Source organism: Poromitra crassiceps, assembly GCF_964638095.1.
Source record: "Poromitra crassiceps genome assembly, chromosome: 13".
NCBI lineage: Eukaryota > Metazoa > Chordata > Actinopteri > Beryciformes > Melamphaidae > Poromitra > Poromitra crassiceps.
The window spans coordinates 19,143,051-19,151,580 of NC_139644.1; the positions used below are offsets into that span (position 1 = coordinate 19,143,051).

The window sequence follows — 8,530 nt, forward strand, 5'->3', positions numbered from 1 at the left end:
ATCGTGCATTCCTTTATAACTGGGGATAGCGTAGATAATTATTCTGTAACTTGCAAAGATATATTGTTATGTTGATAATGCACACAACTCAATAATGACATTATGTAACGTTACTTGGTCGTTAACTAACCGAGCGATGTGGCTGAGCAGCCTACAGCTACAGGCAGCTTACCTGATTATGAAGAGCACTACAAAGTTGGGCATTTTTAATGATGTCCTCGTTCCAATCAGTTCAACTCAATAATGACATTATTTAACGTTACTTGGTTGTTAACTAACCGAGCGATGTGGCTGTTACTAGCAGCCTACTACAGTTTACCTGATATGAAATGAGCGAGCACTGCAAAGTCGGGCATTTTTAACGATTTCCTCTTTCGGCTTGCAACCAAAGACACCTACGGTTAGCATTAAAAGCAGTATGAGTTGACGGGATTCGGTAAAACTTTAGTCCTTGCTTTGTTGATAGTGTAACAGACTGTTCAGTGTTGTGTTGTGTTCTATTGCGTGTGTGCGAGGCTGTGTATGTTCCTTCGAGTTGCGTAGAACAGGATATGTGGGGAAAAGCTTGTTATAACCTTACAGCCTGGCTCTATCGTTTATTATTTTATTAACCAAGTGTGAATAGGCGGACCCGAATACTCTGCTACAATAGCTTTCCGATTCTGGCATCGCACTGCACAACACGAAGACATATCTAGCTCGAATAGTTTCACAGGCACTGGAAAACTACTTGACAGGGCTGCGCGGAGTCTGTCTTTCTGCCTCCGTCTTGCGCATCTGACGCTGTTTGTTGTCATTGTGACGTAGGCGTATAAGGGGTCTATAGGCGAACCATTAATATGAAAGATGCGTAAAATTGTATTTGTGGAAAGAGATGTAAAACAAAATGGAATGATACAGATTATAATGGTTAAAAACCAGGGATTAAAGCAGCATTTTGATGATAGAGCATTAATCTGACAATGGTAGCCTACTGATTACCAAAATACTTTTGGGAAATTAGGAGGGAAGAAATTTGGAAAATTATAAATGTTGGCTTCACGTTAGCAACAATTACATATGCCAGATGAAAATGCAGTAAAGAAATAAAAAAATATACTGTAGAGCAGCAAATTGAAGAAACAGTGCAAAGTTATTTGCAAAATTATTATTTTTCAAATACAGTATAGCATAAACCTACACATAATAATGTCTAAGAATGTGTTTTGAACACAGACCTAAATCAGGCAGTAAATAAAGCACCTAAACCTTCGTCGGTTTTCCCAAAGAATTTACATTGATAAGAACCTAAGACAAATAAACGTTCCATTGCAACATCAGCGCAGCAAATTCGCCATTTTGGCCTGAAGGAGACGCCTCTGATTGGCTGTTATGGTTCTGTGCTGTTGTGCCATGATGACGGGAGCGTTGTTGACTTCGATTCTTGCCTTCAATACTCTCTGCCCCCGTCTGTCCTACTATCTGCAGAAAAAACCTGCATCTGCTAGCAAGGCTGTTCTAAAATCCGGTTATTTCTGTAACAATTTGGGAGAAGTAAACCCACAGACGCCAGAATGTTAACTACGCTCAGCAAACAACTCAAGAACCACCCAGCTGTAAGTAAAATTGTATTATTCGAGAAAACACACGCGTTTGCAGGCCAAATCTAAATTGGGAAGAATTGTGGATTTTTGGGGCTAACGCTAGTTAGCTTTAGCAAGCTAGCGTTAATGTCACCGTGGTTTCAAAACAACCTGCTATGACTTCAAAATAACCTGCTACATGTATGTGGATGGCTTGTTGATAGTTTTATTAGTTGGTATTTATCGACTAATACGTATTTTCAACGGTGTCACTTTTGCCGAGACCTTTGGCAGGTGATAACTCTGAGTCAAATCAGGTCATGCCTTCACTGACGTTAGCAACTACTACTGCTTAGCAAGTTAGCTGGCTAGGTGACGTTAGCACTGTGAGCTAACCGTTCCAGTTACCCACTTAAAACAGAATTTTCCGAGTCACAACTATGCTAGTTATATCTCTATATCTTATTACTTGTGACGTTATAACCAACGCCATACCGTATACGTTTGTTAGACAGCAAGTTGGCTCAGACAGGCCCGTTTCGTCACACCATGGCTATGATCCTCAAGGACAAGACGGGTCCACTAGGACAGAGTGTATTGGCATACTGTTAAAGTCACCCACGTTACCTTTATTTTTTAGAGAACACCAAGTTACCAAGCCATTTTTATTGACTTGCTTTAGCGCGTTGTGCAGTAACATTACACTGCTTGCAAGACACTCGCTTTCAGTGTTTGTGTATGTAACGATCACGTCTTGTAACATAATTGTTAGCTTTGCCTTACGTTAGCTGAGCTAACTTAGCTCACTTAGCTCACAGTCCCTCATTAATTGCTAACCCTAATAAGGCTACATAATGTCTGCTGCCCACAGTTGATCCCCCTGCTCTTCTTCATCGGTGGAGGAATGGCCATGTCCTTTGGGTACCTTGCTCGTCTGGCCATCAGAAACCCTGACGTCTGGTAAGGAGCCCAGTAATGTCTCAGGAACTGGAAGTCTTCTTTCTGTCATATCCCTGCCTACACACCGGGGTGAAATTGGGTTTATATTCGATATTCGCTTGTTTTGCCCGTTTCGATCTCTAATAGCTTCGTGAAAACGGCACAAATTAATTCCAGATTAGTCTTATTTTGTACAGATACGTGATGCTGACATTTCACAGCATTGATCAACTCACCAACCACAGCGGTTATCGCGCAATTGCCAAAGAACGAAGGGGGGGGGGGGCGCTGCAGAGCGGGTGGGGAGTGACGTGTGCACTTGGATGGGGAATCGTCCTTATTTTGGGGGGCGGCAAAACTCCGATGGTGAAATAAGTTTGCTTGTCACACAATAAATCACACTCGTTTGACTTAAGAGGGCATGTATGTTGTATCCCTCACATTCGCTAACCAGTCTTTGAACTGAAATCTTTGAAGAAGTTGGCATTCCTGTCTGAGAGAAATAGCCTGGCTGTTCGATGTTTATCCGTTCACCTGCGTCACGTTGAAGCACTTTTTACAGACTGGCTTAGTTTGATGTGTCCAGGGGCCTTCGCTGTCGGCAACGTAAGCAAAATACTTCCACATTTCGCTTCGTGCATTTGCTTTCTCAACAAGCGTTGGGCGGCTTCAGACTAGAACAAGCCGCTGCCATTTTCGCTGTGCCTGTCCCTGTGTGTCGGGCTGCTGCTGCGGACTGAAGTGAAGGACTGGCCAGAGAGCGAGCAGAGAGGGGAGGGGGGGAAATCGGCACGCCCACACATGAAGCAGACATACCGCTCTTATGACAACCTCCGAACTGGTGAAATGTCTGCGATGACGGGCATTGTAAGCCTGTATGCTTATACCGGAAAACAACTTTCACACATGAAGGCATTACACCGCTTTCTGGTCGTTTCCCGGTATAAAGCGCATGTGTGAAAACGGCTTATGTTTATTTCTGTGTTTGTCTGCTTGTCTGTCTGTTTGTTGGTGTGTCTGTGTGGCCTGGGTGGTTCCCTCTCTCCCAGCTCCTGGAACTCTGGCTTGCCTTGCTTATGGTAGCTACTCAGCCAATCAGTATACTATCCAGTAGACCCTAGTTGTTCCTGTCCCCTCATGCCTGTTTCCTAACATTGTTTTCCCCTGTGTTCAGGATACCTCATGCCCTCTGCCCTGTGTGTCACCTGCCCATACCTTTCCTGCCAGCCTGTTAGGTCATCGGCTCGTCTACTTGCCTACCTGCTTGGCCCCTGCTACCTCACCTACTTATGCCTCAACCCATCTCTTCGTCCTATTCTCAAACCTACCACCAGCATACAGAAAACATGTTTCCATCCCATGCACCCTTTTTATTGAAATAGCTCTCTCGTTAGTGGACCGATCAACACCAAACAACCACCTTCACAGCTGTTGTTTTGCAGAAACAAATCATTTGAATATACCTAGTCAGTGAAGTTGTCATGGAACCATATTCACTGCTTTTATTTTGTAATAGCTCTGCCGTTAGTCGACCGATCGACACCAAACCACTTCTCATCCTTTGCTAAGCTCACTGCTGAGGTTTCACAGCCTTTGTTTTGCAGGAAAAATCATTTAGGATTTTCCTAGACAATAAATTTGTCACAGAACCATATTCGCGGCTTTTATTTTGAAATAGCTCTCTCGTTAGTGGACCGATCAACACCAAACTACCTCTCATCTGTTGCTAAGCCCACTGTTAAGGTTTCACAGCCTTTGTTTTGCAGGAAGAATCATTCAGACTTGGCCTAGACAGGAAAAGGTGTCATTCCAGGCCTTTATTTTGAAATAGCTCTCTTCTTAGTGGACCGATCGACACCAAACTACTTATAAACCTTTGCTAAGCTCCTGTCTTTAAAGCCGCAAATATGGTTCTGTGACAAATTTATTGTCTAGGAAAATCCTAAATGATCTTTCCTGCAAAACAAAGGCTGTGAAACCTCAGCAGTGAGCTTAGCAAAAGATGAGAGGTGGTTTGGTGTCGATCGGTCCACTAACAAGAGAGCTATTTTAATAAAAAGGGTGGATGGGATGGAAACACGTTTTCTGTATGCTGGTGGTAGGTTTGAGAATAGGACGAAGAGATGGGTTGAGGCATAAGTAGGTGAGGTAGCAGGGGCCAAGCAGGTAGGCAAGTAGATGAGCCGATGACCTAACAGGCTGGCAGGAGAGGTATGGGCAGAGGGCACGAGGGATGCTGAACACAGGGGAAAACAATGTTAGGAAACAGGCATGAGGGAACAGGAACAACTACGGGTCTACTGTATACTGATGGTGCCGCGTCTATGTGCCGACAGGCCGTAGTGCCGATACCCCACAAGCAGAACCAGCTGAGCGAGGCGGCGTGCAGCGTGTCGGTGGACCGGCTGGAGCTAAGCTCTCCCAGCCCCCATGCCTAAACATAACCTCCCCCCACGCCTAAACCTAACCTCCCCCAGACCCTAACCCTAAACCTAACCTCTCCCACCCCCCACGCCTAAACCTAACCTCCCCCAGACCCTAACCCTAAACCTAAGCTCTCCCACCCCCCACGCCTGAACCTAAGGTTGGCATTAACCTAAGGTTGGCATTAACCTAAAGTCGGCATTGCGGGTGGTCGGCATAGCGGCTGGACCCCATACTGATTGGCTGAGAGAGTAGCTACCATAAGCAAGGCAAGCCAGTTCCAGGAGCTGGGAGAGAGGGAACCACCCAGGCCACACAGACACACACACAGACAAGCAGACAAACACAGAAACAAACATAGTTGCTAGGGTGTTTCTAGATGGCTCCTCTGGTGTAGTAGGTGGTGGCCTGTATCGGGTTCCCAGCGGCACACCCACCAAGTTTGAGGTCGATCGGACAAACGGTTCTTGAGATAAACCACATTTTGTGTTGCCAGTAATGTTGCATGTTTCCGAAATTCGGAACCGCACTCCGGAGGGTTCCCAGCAGCACACTCACAAAGTTTGAAGTCGATCGGATGAACGCTTCTCTCGATAAACCGTTATTTGTGTTGCCAGTAGGTGGCGCTGTGACTAGACTATGATGGGCGTAGCCTGTATGTTTAGAAACGGAACAGTTGTTTTTCTACTTCTATTTTTTAGGAAATACAACCGTTGTTGCAAAAGTGAAACTACAGATATTGCTCTTTGACGACGGTCCCTAGATATTCAGCCTGCCGCACGCACTCAGAAGGATATTCAGAGTCGTTCCTTGGCAATTGCGCGATAACCGCTGCGGTTGGTGAGTTGATCAATGCTGTGAAATGTCGGCCTCACGTATCTGTACAAAATAAGACTTATCTGGAATTAATTGGTGCAGTTTTCACGAAGCTATTACAGATAGAAACGGGCAAAACAAGCGAATATCGAATAAGTGGGTGGGGGGGGGGGATATCTCTCTCTTTGTGATAGGATTTGGAGGCAAGGAAGCAGACATTACATTACACGCACAATGTTGTGATGATCTCAGTAAATCAGTGATTACACTCCTATGTTCACGTATAAGCTCCTCCTATCACAGATTCTGGTGTCATATCAATGTACATTAAAACTGTACCTCCCCCATCCCTCTCTACAGCTGGGACAGGGCTGGGACAAACCAGGAGCCCTGGCAGAAGTTGGGCCCGAACGGGCAGTACAAGGTGTGGCTCAGTCACTTCTCATTCATAACATAATCATATTTTTCCAAATTCTGACTGTACCATGCTCTGTTCCGAAGAGTTTAGGTAGCCTGGCACAATCAGGGATTATGTATGGACTTGTGCCAGACATGTTGCTGAATCAAACTACATAATCTGATTTAACAAATCTAATCAAGCAACTAACTGCTTACGCTCCCCCAGAAGAGTAGGCGTTTCCAGGGACCTCCAGATATATCAGTTTTGAGTAAACGGCAGACAAAACTTACAATGGCGTTTTAAAGAACATCATTTGATAGAACACCATTGGGATTGCATTAGTGCTTTGACATATGTGTCATGGTCTGGGAGAACCCTTAACACGTTCACTGCCATTGACGTATTAATACGTCAAAAATAATCCAACGGTTGACTGCCAATGACGTATTAATACGTCAAAAAAATGAAAAAAAAAAAATTTGACCGAGGGATGTGCATCTAACCCTTTTACATCTCTTATATAATTATTGGAGCCACCGAACGTTTACAACCCATTCCACCGAGCCACTAAGTGGCGACAGTGTCCTCCTGACTAGAGGAAGGCAAGCAAAAAGCAGCCATTCTCATGAAAATGGATGGGGGAAAACGCTTTCGTTTTCGCGCTGATTGCTGGCGATGCGGGATTGCAAATTTGCATAATAGATTACAGGTGGAACACACTTTGAAACACGCAGCATAAATATGACCAGAATCGCAAAAGCTTCTCTCAACCAAAACTCCAAGAAGCGAGCGAGTCCATCCAGACTTCCTCAAACAGCGGCCGCGCAGACAGGCACAGGACAGCAGTAAAGCAGTGAGACTGGTGACAAGCTTGTGACGGCCGCTGCAGCCAAGAAGAACGCCCACGGAGGGAGGAGTTGGAAGCAACTCTCCCTCTCGCTCTCTCTCTCTCTCTCTCTCTCTCTCGCTCTCTCTCCCTCCCTCCCTCCCTCTCTCTCTCTCTCTCTCTCTCTCCCTCTCCCCCTCCCCCTCTCACTAGGATTAAACCTAGTGTGTCTCAGAGAGAGAGAGAGAGAGAGAGAGAGAGAGAGAGAGAGAGAGAGAGAGAGAGAGAGAGAGAGAGAGAGAGAGAGAGAGAGAGAGAGAGAGAGAGAGAGACAAAAATGAATGGTTAAAGTGACTGTTCTATCGAATTTCACAAAAAGCCGTTTATCTCTGAATAATTTTTCTGATGCTGAAACCATGCTGTATTCAACTGCTAATGCTTACATAACTACTAACTCTACAAACTAACTCTTTTAGACAGAGAAAGCACACATTCTATTAGTTCTTTTGAGATATTGTGTGTTCACAAAATCTTAGCAGAAAAGAATCCTCGGGTCTTGAAAGATGAGCCAGAATCCTCAAAAAACCCCTCTGGCAGAAGCTAACTACAGTAAAAAAAAAACGTCTGGCAGTGAATGTGTTAACATGTCACTGCTACAAGAAGGTAGAAAATTAGTTTTGCAGGGATTTTGAGTGATTTGGTTACTCCGTAGTACATTATGGTGAATAATTATTGTCATAAAACAAAGGGGAAAGTATTTTTTATTTTGGTGGAATGCAACTGTAGAAAATAGAATGGGGAATGTTTAAAGCCATCTTTCTCACATTTTACTTTTAGACGCATAAAAATACTTGGACTTTTCTTGGTCTGAGAGAGCTAGCTCAGTCATTAAAAAAGTTACCGTATATAGGGTAGGAGTTTCTAATGGAAATATAAAACAATTAAAATGTCACATTTTTGCAGACCACCATACATATATTAATTTCTGTAACATTATGCTGTGCCACGCACCCTAAAACACCATTTATCCGCTATATCTTCTTCCTAAGTGTGTCTGAAATTGTTTTGTCTATTTTCAGTTCTACAAAGTTAACCTGGACTACAGCAAGCTGAAGAAGGAAGGCCCTGACTTCTAAGATCAAAACTGCTGGACCAAAGGCTTGAAAACATCAGCTGATCCGCACAGCACCACATGAACTTCCTCCCTAAAACCCAAATGGATGCAAAGAGGCAAACACCGCACAATGTTTCCTAACTGTTTGAGTTTCCAACTCGCATCCCATCGACTCGTTAACACCGTGTCCCTTTTCTCCTCATTGTTGATGGTTGTCAATAAAGTGAGAATCCGTCTCATTTCTCGTGACTCACTCAGTTTTGTTTTGGGGTTGCAATTGTGAACAATAGCCAAGTCAGAGATGGTTCTATCCAGTTGGCCAAGTTATGGTTTACTGCGTCTAGGTATAAAAGCCAACCCTTACCTGAGCCAAAAACGTGAAGTGAAGACGCTATCCGATGACAGCATTTTGCGCATACAAACACTGCAGCCTCATGTCCACACAGATA

At 44.3% G+C, this 8,530-nt stretch overlaps 1 protein-coding gene across 1 annotated transcript; it reads left to right on the plus strand.

Annotated features, from left to right (window-relative positions):
- Positions 1-1,457: 1,457 nt before the first annotated feature.
- Positions 1,458-8,320, plus strand: ndufa4a (NDUFA4 mitochondrial complex associated a). The gene is made up of 4 exons (XM_083649235.1): positions 1,458-1,595; positions 2,434-2,522; positions 6,102-6,165; positions 8,047-8,320. The coding sequence occupies exons 1-4, from the start codon at positions 1,554-1,556 to the stop codon at positions 8,101-8,103; spliced, it is 252 nt and encodes an 83-aa protein (XP_083505361.1). The 5' UTR covers positions 1,458-1,553; the 3' UTR covers positions 8,104-8,320.
- The last annotated feature ends 210 nt before the right edge of the window (positions 8,321-8,530 follow it).

Bases quoted from the DNA above. Each gene is read 5' to 3' on its own strand.
- ndufa4a (XM_083649235.1), top strand. From the start codon at position 1,554: ATGTTAACTACGCTCAGCAAACAACTCAAGAACCACCCAGCT. The intron at 2,523-6,101 runs GTAAGGAGCCCA...CCCTCTCTACAG, and splicing joins ATCAGAAACCCTGACGTCTG to CTGGGACAGGGCTGGGACAA. The intron at 6,166-8,046 runs GTGTGGCTCAGT...GTCTATTTTCAG, and splicing joins GCCCGAACGGGCAGTACAAG to TTCTACAAAGTTAACCTGGA.